This window comes from Coffea arabica, chromosome 3e (genome assembly GCF_036785885.1).
Source record: "Coffea arabica cultivar ET-39 chromosome 3e, Coffea Arabica ET-39 HiFi, whole genome shotgun sequence".
Lineage (NCBI taxonomy): Eukaryota > Viridiplantae > Streptophyta > Magnoliopsida > Gentianales > Rubiaceae > Coffea > Coffea arabica.
In genome coordinates, this window is record NC_092315.1 from 38917627 (window position 1) to 38929714 (window position 12088).

Sequence of the window (12088 nt, forward strand, 5' to 3'; positions counted from 1 at the left end):
TTGAAATATGAGAAAGGAGAAGAAGGAAGGATAAAGAATTAGGATTAAGAAGAAGAGTAGGAGGGCTTAAGAATGAATTAGAAAAGCAATGATTTGGGGAGGAAAGAAATGAAAACAATGAGCAAATCAAAAAGAGAATAAAGGGAGGAAAGAAAGAAAGAAATAGAAAGGAAGAAATGATCTTCCAATTGATAATCAAAAGAAGACCAAGGAAAGACTGCTTGGTACCAATTGTCAGGAACCAGAGTAAGAAGACTAGAATTAAGAATGAAATTAGAGAAAGAAAGAGATTGGAAGGAGGGAAAAAAACAAAGAAGATGAATAAGGGAGAGAATTTGCATTTCACTAAAATTGATCAATGATTACAATTTTTTTTGGGTCAAATTTCAACTTCTATAAATGATCAATGATTACAATTGATTAGTACAAAAACTATTTATGAAATTGCTCAATGCATCTCAATCATCCCATCCTCTAGAATTAGCTACCTAACTGCCTAACTAATTATAATCATGACAAGGAATCACAAAGAACAACATACATACGTAGAAGATGAAAACATTTTTGAAGATGCAGCCAAGTCCTGCAATTTTCCCTAGTTTTATATGTTTACCCCTAGCTTTTTGAAATTGGTAGCTTTATATTATAAGTTTCCATTTATGCCCCTACTATTAGAGAGTCAATTATTAGCAAAAAAAATCTTCAATTTGTCAAATTAGGCTTTAATTTTACGTTTATAATTCATGTGACCTATATGAAATATGGAACATTGTATTATTTTTATTTCTTTTTTCCTTTAGTTTTTAAAATTGAGCGTGACCAAGTGTCCACAGTTCATTATTACATAGCTTTTTCCAACAAAAGTTTGAGATGTGGGACTTTACTTTTATTTATTTATTTATTTTTATGCATGTTCACTTGTGAAATTTTTATTTTTGGTATAAATCACAGATATTCATATTCATTTTATGATTTGGGACTAATCTTATTCAAATAGGATTGGGTCTTGTGGATTTTTCTTTAATGCTATTTTTTAAAGTTAAGTTTACTTGTGTTTGACTTCAACTAGAAGAGTGACGATTAAAGTAGCAATCGGTTTGCATTGGGTGTGTGTAGCTGCTCAAGGCTAACATCTTCCTCATAATTAATCTTGTGATCTCATTTCTCTTATTTGCCGGATTCGTCCATGTAAATGGAGTATATTTTTTTGCTTCAAAAGTCTAAAATTGCATTTTGAATATTGTTTAGGTAAATGTGACAATCCAAATACCTCGTAGTGACTATTGATATCCGAAAATTTTTCCTAAACTGTTGTTGCACTCAGCTAGATTTGCCAAATCCCATTCTAGGTTTCTTTCCTTTCCCCTTTATTGGTATTTTATTCTATTAATGAAATAAAAAATTCAAATACCATCTTAAAACCTTCTCTAATTTTTATTACAATTTATTTACTAATTTTACATTTATTATTTATTATTATTTTTTAGTTATTTATTTTTTTACTAATATTGGGCAAATTCAATTTGGGGGAGTGGGAAATTGGAAAATCTTATAAATCAAGTTAATTGTGGATCAAGAGACGTTTTGTGTCATTACTCGGTCCAGTATAAGTACGACTTCAGTGCAAACTTCAAAACTTTTATACCATTCAGACCTATAGTTTGGATGCCCATTGATGGTTCCATTACGTTTCAACAACCATTCAGAAACTGGACTGGGGCCAAATTAAAGTGAATCTTTTCAATGAAACTGCTGAATTGGTTTTTTTTTTCAGTTGAATTTGATTTTGGATTTTAGGGCCTGAAATTAAGTTTCAATCTACTTGGGAGAGCTAGAATGAAATTAATCCGACCCCTCTTTCTCCCAACCCACATCCTAATGCAGAGAGCTGCGGGGAATGTAGGGACAACAGAGCTGGTGAAGTCTTTGACCTGTGGTACCCGTCGATTCTCTATTTCCTCACTTCTCAAACCATCCTCTCCAATTTTTCTTGATTTCAGGTACCCGCCAAAAAAACAAAGAAAGAAATCTATGCAATTCTTTGGTTTTATTTACTGCTCAATGTTTTTGTTTGTAAAAAGGAAAAAACAGTTATGTTTGTGTAGATTAAAAACAATCTAGTAGGAAAACATCGTGATTTTAAATCCTTTTAAGTGATTTTGTGGCTGGATTTGTTAATTCCTAATTAAGTTTAATCTTTCTGTAACCTGCTAGGAGCAAATAAAATGGTTAAGAAATTTGGGATTATTATGAGCAATAATTTGAGAAATTGAGGAAAAATGGGGTCTCTTTGATAAAAAATTTCGATAATGATTTGTTTGCTTAGCTTTCTACTTTAGTTGAGGTTTACTGGGTCTTTATTAGTTTTTCTGGTTACTTTATAGCCAATTCTTCAGAACCCGTGCCAACCCTTTTCGGTTATATTTAGGCCTTCAATGCAATTGACTTTAAGAAGTTCATGGTTGGCACTGAGGAATTTTAGCCATGGCAGAGTGAATTTAGTGATATCTCCACAGGGAAAGCCGAAATTCGAGACTCATGAAATTGAGCCGCCTAAAAAGGACAGGTGGATGACAAAGAAGAGGCTGAAGATGAAAAGGAAAAAAGAAAAGCAAAAGAGAAAGTCTGCCAATAAAAGAGACCCCAGAAGACTTGGTGTAGGGAAGAAGAAAAAGCAGAGATTTGCTAATGCTGAGGAAAGGATAAAATACAAGCTGGAAAGGGTAAGTTGACAAACAACTAAGTATTATTATTTCTCTCAATGCAGCATTTAAAGATCTGCATTTTTCTGAATAAGATAATTCGGATATGCATTCTCTTTTGAAGTTTCTAGTATTCATCTTCATATATATGGACTCAATTAATAGCTAACTGATTGTGTGCTTGACACAAACTCTGTTCCTGGAATGATCATAGTGGATAGCTTTAGCTAAGCAGTTCATAGTTCACTGGTTAAAAATGGGCACATTGCAGTGCATCTTTGTGGTGCTACTCAATTTGTTAGCGCTTATTTCGATGCCAATTAATTCTTGTTTATGTTTTCTTTATCTATCTGATCAACTAATGGTGGTCATAATTCTCCTTAATGTTGTTCTTTGATTCCCGGGGTATTGGTTATTTCTATTTTCCCTGTTTTTCTATCTAGAGTTATTCTCAGAGAGAGAGAAGTGGCTACGGGTTGTATATGTATGCCTCAGATTGGCTTAGTTTGGTTGGTTAAGTGACGGGGCTGATTTTTCTTTACCTCAGGCTAAAATTAAGGAAGCCTTGCTAATTGAAAGACTAAAGCGGTATGAGGTCAACAAGGTCCAGGGTCCTGTTGTTAAGCCACATGAGCTGACTGGCGAAGAACGATTTTACATGAAGAAAATGGCCCAGAAAAGGTCGAATTATGTACCTATTGGAAGGAGAGGAGTATTTGGTGGTGTCATTCTTAATATGCATTTGCATTGGAAGAAGCATGAAACTGTTAAGGTCATTTGCAAACCTTGCAAACCTGGTCAAGTGCAAGATTATGCTAGTGAAATTGCCAGGCTTAGTGGTGGAATTCCAATTCAAATAATCGGTGATGATACAATAGTTTTTTATCGTGGAAAGGATTATGTGCAACCAGAAGTTATGTCGCCCATCGATACATTGTCCAAGAAGAGGGTAAGTTTCTTCTATTATTTACTTTGTCTTTAAATCTATACTTTTTTGGGTACTACATAAGTCTCTGGCTACCTGTAGGAGATTCTTAGTTATCTTTGATTGCTTTGTGGATTGGTTTTCCTACATATCTTTTCTACTGCATTTTTGAATCCTATTAGTGTCTGAGTTGATTTAGACTCATTTATTGTCTTGTATAACTTATGCTACTTTCTGATAGTTTTTCAGTTACTTTTCCTTCTTCAAGACCCATCGGCCTGTTTCTGATAAGATGGTACACTTCATTTTTTATTTTTTGAAGCTGAAAAATTGACATTGGACATGGGACATGAAGACAATCGACAATGACAAACATTTTTCCTGAAATAACATAACCGGACGTGTATAGTACATTTGGATTATTTGGTTATTCCTCACTCCATCCTTTTATCACTGAAGTTTCTGCTGCACTTCAGTTACAAGCACGTGTTGTTGCATGTATGATCATATGGGTGCTAAGTGGATAGAATCTAAGTAATACTGCTATGTCAAATTGCTAGCTTTTGAAAACTAGTACTAGGTATATGTGTAATAGAAATTTGCAAGATTTTTAGAACTTTTTGGAACATACTGGTAGGACTTAACTTATGTCAGTTTCTTGTACATAGGAGTTGGTTGACACGAAATTTTTTTTTTTTTTTTTTTGGGGAATAACTATGCAGTCTGCTGGAGTTTTTGCAAGCATAGTTTGAGCATTAGATTTCTCTCTTCTGTGTTCTTGGCAATATATCTCTTATAATGAAAATGTTGGATGTCTGAAAAATGTTGCACATAAATGTGGATTGTTTGTCCTAAATATATTTGTCCAGGACCATGATGAGTGCCTAGGTGTTATTAAAAAGATCGAGGATTATTTGCCTTTACAGCCAGTTTAATGCTTCTACATGAATATTTGATCTTCGAGTTTTTGAATTTTCTTTATCAATTCAGTTGTTCTTGTGATCCAACAGTAAGATTGTTTTGGGTGCAATCCTGAATATTGATTGTGGCTTTGTTTATTTGGGTTCTATTTTAGACCCTAGTAGTCCTGTTTGCATTTGGAAATAGCTTTCAATTGATTCAAGGATTCCATCCATGTCAGTTAATTTGACTTTTGACATCAGTGCCTTTATGCTTCTGTTTCGATTGATAAAGGCTTAATTTGGCGACTTCATGTAGGGTTGTTGGTGGTTTTGATATGATTGTAGCAAGTTCTAGCTTTAGGGCTGATGCTGAATTTCAGGATCAAGGCATTGTTGTTTTAGAAAATTCCTCAACTCTAATCCATGATAACTCACTTGTATAGGAATTATATGGTTGTTTGGGTGCTAAAACAGAGATCAGTAGAAAATAATAAAGAATCAAAATTAAAAAAGGGGAGGGAAACAAGGCTGTGTGTTTATGTTCAACTTGGCTACTACAGGAATTTGTAGTTCTTTCCTTGTCACGGCTATCATGGACAAGTACCTGTTTTGTCTATTGAAAGGAGTATATACGGAGTTCTGAGCAAGAGTTCCATACTTCTGTTAGGTACCAAATTCACTATACATTCAGGGATGTCTGACATGACATGTGAGAATGTGCAGTTACCTTTTACTGTAATTTTGTGACAGCGATATCACTGTAGGTTGTGGCAGTGCTCTATGAACGTGTTCATCAGAAATGCAAATGTCACATTTGTAGTAGCACTCAAGCTGACAATTATACTTGGACTTGTTGCAATAAACTTCAAGTTTGCTTCTTGTTTGAAGTCACTGACAAATTTTCATAAAATCTAGTCTTTTGAAAGCTGTCTCTTTATTGGATTACTCTATGGAAAAGGTCCTTTTTCATTTATATCAAAAGGTTTATTTGGACTCCAGCTGTGCCTAAAATGAAAGAAGAAAAGGAGGGAGAAATAGAATTGGCTTGAAGTGAAGCCATAATTTTGAAAATGACTGCATTCTGGCACTGCACCCTTTTTTAAAAAATAATTTAATCTTTAGTTTTCTGCTTTCTTATTCTGTTGTTGGGATTCTTCATAATAATTTTTAACAATTCTACATAATAATTGTCTGCAAGGTTGTTGTATGAAGGTTTCAATTTTATAAACCTCACCATAAACGTTACCTTATCCGAGAATATTGTGTAATCTTCTTGGCAAAAAATTTATTACACTCATGTGACTTTGCTCGAGCTATATAAATGCTCTGTAGATGGGCTGTTTTGTTGGAATCATTCATCTCCTTTATGATTGGGTATTCTGTGGACATCAGTTTAATGAGCAGTCATCTCTTAGGCAATCAAAGAAAAAGGGGTCTTACTCAGCATTCATTTGTCTGGTTTTTGATGTGCTCCTTTTCCTTCTGTTTTCCATTGTAGATTACAATTTTGTCAACCTTTTCACTGATTTTTTCATCTTCTTTCAGGCATTAGAAAAATCCAAGTACAAGCAGTCACTTGAGTCTGTTAGACGGTTTATTGCTATTGCTGAGAAGGAGCTTGAATTATACTATAGACATGTGGCACTTTACGGTGACCCAAGTGACCGAAATCCGAACTCAATCTTTGATACAAGATGGATAGAATGGGCAAGGAAGGTTGAGGGAAAAGAAGTTGCGTCTTCAATAACTGAAGAATGTTCTCATACTCTCTTTCAAACAGATATTGATTCCATGGATGATGAAATCTTAGAATCTGAAGAAATCTCTGAATTTGATGATAAGTGCAAGAATAATGCTGCATCTGCAAGTGAAATAGATTATGAGGATGATGGAACTCATATTGGGGAAATAGAGTCATGTACGAAGAAACAGGTAGTGTCTCTTATACTAGAATACTAGGTTCAGGATCTGTACATCAAGTAAATGGAATGCTGAATGAGAATTTGATTTGAGCAAGATTTTGTCTTGCAATATTTATTTTAATTTGTTTACACCCTATATTGCTCTGTTTGTTTTATTTTCTTTCAGGAGCTTGCTTTCCTTAATCTTACATATACTGCATTTTATCTTGTTATATCTGTTTGAAGCAGCAAACACTAAGTTTTTGTCTCCCTGTTGGCAAAATTTAAAATACTTGTTTGTCTTAATCTGTCTATTTTGGAAAAGATCTGATTCATGATTGGCCAAATATTCGTTTTACATGTAAACTTAGAGGATAGAAAGAATGCTTTTGCATCTTCAACTGGAGCATATTTCTGGTTTTTAGAAAAGCAAGAGTATTATGGTAAGATTTCGTTCATTTTGCTTGTCTATTTGCAAGAAATGCATGCTAAACTGAAGCTATTTGTGATAGATGTTTTTATAGCTCCAAATTGCAAGACAATAGATGAGCTATGATTAGATCAGTAGGACATTGAGTTTGTCAGCCAATTCTAGTAAAATGAACTGTGTTATGGTTACAACTTCAAGGAGCAATACAGTTCAAGATTAACAAATGAAGAAACTTAAAAAACCAAACAAGCGTGATTCAAAATTTTTCCTGGCCATTTGACACCTGTGAAAAGTTTAGATAGAAAATTGAAGTTGGTGGTTGTCATTAATTTCATGAATAGCCAGAGAATGATGTTCAATCACTCTTAATGACTGGTAAAAAGAAAATTATACTTCGTAGACAATTTTAATGTGTTTCTTAAGAACTGCTGATGAGCCATAGCTATTACTACGTGGACTTTGATAATAGCATGTGTTCATTAACTTTGATGTAAGACATATGACATTCTTGCAAAATTGCACTATGTGGACTTTTAATTCATAGCTATTCAAGTTTTGGTGACGCATGTTTTCTGCTCAAGCTAATAGTTCATAGAGCTATAAAGGTCCATTTAGTTCATAGCATAACAATTTCTTGTGGCACAGTTTGTGCAATGGTGTTTTGTAGTTATTTAGGTTTTATATCTAAACTCATACTTGGTACTGATTTTCTTGGAAAAGAAGCTGTATATGCAATCTACTAGATCCATCCATTTTTCTGGTACCATTTTTATCGCCAATTTAATGGATTAATTTTTTTTTATTGTTCTAGGTAGGTATAAGCTACTTTTAGTCTCTATTCAGGGCTTGCAGAATAAACTTGACTTCACTGATGGATGAGGTAGTGGAGATTGAGGTAGCAAGTGGAGAAAAACTTGACGTGGAGAAGTTAAGAGGGGGATAACGAGTTGTTGGTGGTAACTTGTAGTATGCTGCTTAGTTTGGGATGAGAAAGTTGTTATGATGTCAAAGACCAAAAAATTGCTATAAAAATCATTAATGCTACAAGTCTGAAAATATTATTAAGCATTTTCATTTAGATTTCTGATTTAGCTGTGTCTGATACATTTTCTTCATTATCATAATTCTGATGAAGGGGATACTTGATTTGAAACTTTTGATCAAATGAGTTTGATGTTTTAAAAAAAGCTGATGGGAAGTGGCAGAGTAATACAATATTCAATAGCTGCTTTTATCTTTGCTTTTAATCGCGAAGTCTTCAGTTTGTTAGAATCCACTGATTTAGTTTTTTATTTTTATTTATTTCATTTTTATGTTCCTTTTTCCTCAGTGACAAACTGTTTGGCTAAGTTTGCGCATAGCCTTTGATCACTAGGTGCTGATTCTCAAACTTACATATAATTCTGTCAACTTGGGTAGGTTATGGTCAAACAATAAGATGTGTGCTGCAACAAGATTGGCCAGTTTGTTACAGGCAATAGATATCATCATAGATGATGATGCATGGTTATTTAATTGGATGTACAAAGATAATGGTATCTGGATGTGTTGTTCTGTTCAGTTAAGAAGTCCTTCTGGGTTAAAGGCAGGTGTCTGTGGTGAGTAATAGCATGTTTCTTCAATTTAATACTTAATTTGGTGTACCACTAGATAGTTTTAGCAGTAGTTTCTGATATTTGGACTTAGTATTTTGTTTGGTCTTTGGTTAATTGCCAAAATTTTCAAGATTTCTGGTCCATAGGTCAAGCCTTTTTTTATTCAGTTGCATCAGAGGCCTACATAAAGTGTTCATATTCTAAGAAAAATGCCAGCTAGTCATGTATTTTGTTCAAAAGTTTTGTCCTATTTTGGAGAAAAATAAATTTTTGGGGAATCGTTGAGTTTTCCATCTTTAGAGTAAAGAGATCATATATGAGAATTTGAAGAATCAGTCTGCGTGCTGCTTTCCATTTGTCATGGTTATTAATCATTATTACTAGGAGGAAAAGCCCACGCGACGCGTGGGAGTTTAGTGCTTATAATTAAAGATGATTAATAATTATTATTTGGTATTTTGTAGTATAAGAATTGAAGTATGACAATTTTAATATATGATATTAAATAGAAAAATCATAAGTTATATAGTGAATTAAAAAATATACTAATATGCAATGAAACAAAATTATAAGTTACGATCAACTATTTTACATCTAATCTAATAAAATAAAAGACCTATTTATATCTGCTCATGCACTTTATGGATATTAAAATCTATTGTTTAATTTGAATTTGATCTTAATATAAGGGCAATCCATCACATTATCTTGTCATATAAGTGAGATTTGAACATTTAGCATATTTGAAGAAAATCATTGCTAGTGGAATTTCGGTTCTTGCAAGCCAAATTCTTGAATTTATATTGATTCCAAGGACATATCATCATGAAATCTCCACGTTCACCAATCCATCAATTATGATTTATTGTATGATTTAGAACATATAGTAAAGCATCTCCTTCTGGATAGGGATTACAATCACTAAACATCAGTTTTTGATCTAGTTGCAAAGATATACAACAACTAAAATGCTAATTTAGAGGAATAACCACGTCAAATAAAGTACTAAAACATCTTAGACCACTCAATTCAAGAAAACAATTAAAAGTAATGAAGTACATACTTTAGATTTGCAGCCAAATAGTTTTAAGTAGATAGTTAAACCTATTGGCAAATCAAATGAAGTGAAAAATTTGCCTAAATAGAATCATCAATAAAATAACAAACAATTTGAAAATAACTAATAGTTAAAACAACAAAAGTAGATGCAATCTGCATATGGGAAAATTTATAATGATAAACTTACTTAAACCACAAATAATAATTAACAAATGTGATCTCCTCCCTATCATGCCTATCTAATATGGACAATTGAATTAAAATACTAAAAAATTATCACACATACAACCTTCAAGATTACAGATTTCTTACAACTAAAAAGTAGATTGGTTAAAGAAAACATACCTATTGAGATTTCTTACAACCAAAAAGTAGATTAGCTAAAGAAAATATACTTATTGAGAAAGGTGTTGCAAAATGGGGAAGAGGAGTAGCTAATATAGCAATATCCAAATTTAATAGGCTACATGATTGTGGTGGAAGAAAGTTGTAAGTAAATGAAATGAATATGAACAGATGGGGGTAACGGCCAAGAAAGCAAATTTCTCTATTAATTGGCATTAATTGTGTCTTAATATCTATATATCATAAGTTTGAAGATAACTGATGAGAAATGCTTTAGGAAATTAAGAGACTTGGATGTTAATACAATTAAATGATTAGAAGGACTTTTATGTTATTTCACTAAAACACAAGTTGAATTTAGTTATACCCAATGTTCAATCGGATATCTGTCACCCTTAGCTTTAAATGTCTAAAAGGACATCTAAGTAATTACAACAAAACTAAATTAGCTATAATGACTTGTATTCAATACTCCAATTGCACTTCAAACTCTTACATTTCCAAAATAGCCCTACCCTTACGGTTGAAATCCAAAGAACATCTTTACCCTAAACTCATTCTTATATAGTATAAGGATATGTGTTTCCACATTTCAACTCCTTTCTAATTTCCTAGGTATAGCCTACTGTAAGTGTGTATTATATATACTTCAAGATTGCCCACTGTGAAAATTTTCCGGATGCTGGAGCTATTAAGATCAGGAACAACTTACCGCACCTCCTTGCTTTTTACCACCGAGCATCTTAGTCTAAGCCTTGCTTCCCTTTAGAATTTTGTAGTTTTCTTTTGTTTGCAGACTTAAGGTTAAGCAACTTTCTTTAAGCTCTCCAGTAGCATCACTACAGGACATTGTAGCCAGAACTTATCCGAGCATCACATGATAATTTCTTGTGATTGATGCACATTTGCAATAGTTTTAGTGATGATAATTGTTCATGATAATTAGGAGTAGAGTGAGATTTGGTCTTTCAGAGAAACTGATTTTACTTTGTGCTTCACGCTTGTAGCCTTTATTCAAACATTACCTAGTTAAACTTTCTATGTGAATTTGTGTCATGTTTTTCTAGATTTATGTGATGATTGCTGTTAATTGGGAACTGTGATTATATATGGCTAAATGATATTGTCTATATCATAGATTAGCTTAAAATGTTCAAGTTTAACAACCTGAATTTGTCCTTCAATATTGCTCGTGCTTTGTAATGTGCTTCATGTGTTATTCTATGGTACAAAAAGGTACTTTTTCTTTCCAATTTACGTTCTAGTGCTAGATCTGATTTGATTTTGCACTTACAAAGGATCCTCTAATCAGGTACTCGTCGAACTTTCCACTTCGATTGAATATCTGGAAAAATACTCAACTGGGTTGGATATGCTACATTTATGTCATTAACAGGGAGAGAGCTAGGACAGAATTTAGATTGCATGCTTTTCATCATGTCTCTCTTAGTCTTTTGTAGTTTGTTTAAGAAGGAATTTCGTTGGATGTGAAACTTAATCATGGAGCTCAACTTCACATCTAAGTGATTCTTTATTATTATTTTTTTAATATAGACATTAGTAGAGGTGTCTGTTAGGGAATTCATTTAAGGAATTAAAAATCTATAAACTTCGCCTCTAAGTTGCTGTTCTTGTATAAAGCTATTTTTCCTTCCACAAATCTCATGTCATCCGGTGGGATGGTTGTTACCTTCAAACTTCTATTCATTGTACTAGGATGCCTTTTCACTCTAATTATTGCAGTTATGTAGATCAAGTGTTGCTTTTATTTGATGCTTGTGATTTGAATGGTAAATTAGGATGCATTTTCACTTTAATTTTATATGTTTTTAAGCAACTTGGTGTTTGCTTTAGGTTTGTTTGGCTCATGGTTACTAACTAGCTGCACCTCTTAAAAGTATGGTGATTATTATGGTAAATTGGATTTCCAAATGGTTCATATTTATCATCTTATCTACATGGACCAAACAATTAACAGGACCTGGTCATGGTGATCAGAGGCGGAAAAATATACTTTTGTAATTGATTTGGAACTCAGAACAATTGATTTGCTTACTGGGAACAAATTGAATCACAGTTTTGTGGATATTAGAATTATTTGTGATGAGGAAAACAATAAAAGCCAAATGAGGATAAGGCAACAAGAAGGTGCTTACCTTTTAACTAGGAAATATTGACTGCATCTGGATTGCTGTGAAAGAAATTAAAAGTAGGAAAGAGTAATTGCTT

The 12088-nt window shown here is 33.1% G+C and overlaps 1 protein-coding gene across 7 annotated transcripts; it reads left to right on the forward strand.

Moving 5' to 3' along the window:
• Positions 1 to 1563: 1563 nt before the first annotated feature.
• Positions 1564 to 11593, forward strand: LOC113736832 (uncharacterized CRM domain-containing protein At3g25440, chloroplastic). 7 transcript variants are annotated; one of them, XR_011842112.1, is made up of 6 exons: positions 1568 to 2000; positions 2429 to 2723; positions 3250 to 3651; positions 6075 to 6461; positions 8280 to 8458; positions 11172 to 11593. XR_011842112.1 is itself a non-coding variant. In XM_072083433.1 (5 exons), the coding sequence occupies exons 2-5, from the start codon at positions 2436 to 2438 to the stop codon at positions 11250 to 11252; spliced, it is 1158 nt and encodes a 385-aa protein (XP_071939534.1). In that variant the 5' UTR covers positions 1564 to 2000; positions 2385 to 2435; the 3' UTR covers positions 11253 to 11593. The 7 variants fall into 7 exon arrangements, 6 of the variants coding, with proteins under 6 accessions (XP_071939534.1, XP_027119803.1, XP_027119806.1 ...); XM_072083433.1 differs by lacking the exon at positions 8280 to 8458 and having other exon boundaries at positions 1564 to 2000; positions 2385 to 2723; XM_027264002.2 differs by lacking the exon at positions 8280 to 8458 and having other exon boundaries at positions 1566 to 2000.
• Positions 11594 to 12088: the final 495 nt, after the last annotated feature.

Coding starts and splice junctions, on each gene's coding strand:
- LOC113736832 (XM_027264002.2), top strand. CDS start 1,837: ATGAAATTAATCCGACCCCTCTTTCTCCCAACCCACATCCTAATGCAG. Junction 2,001..2,428: donor CCAATTTTTCTTGATTTCAG/GTACCCGCCAAA, acceptor GGTTATATTTAG/GCCTTCAATGCAATTGACTT. Junction 2,724..3,249: donor TAAAATACAAGCTGGAAAGG/GTAAGTTGACAA, acceptor TCTTTACCTCAG/GCTAAAATTAAGGAAGCCTT.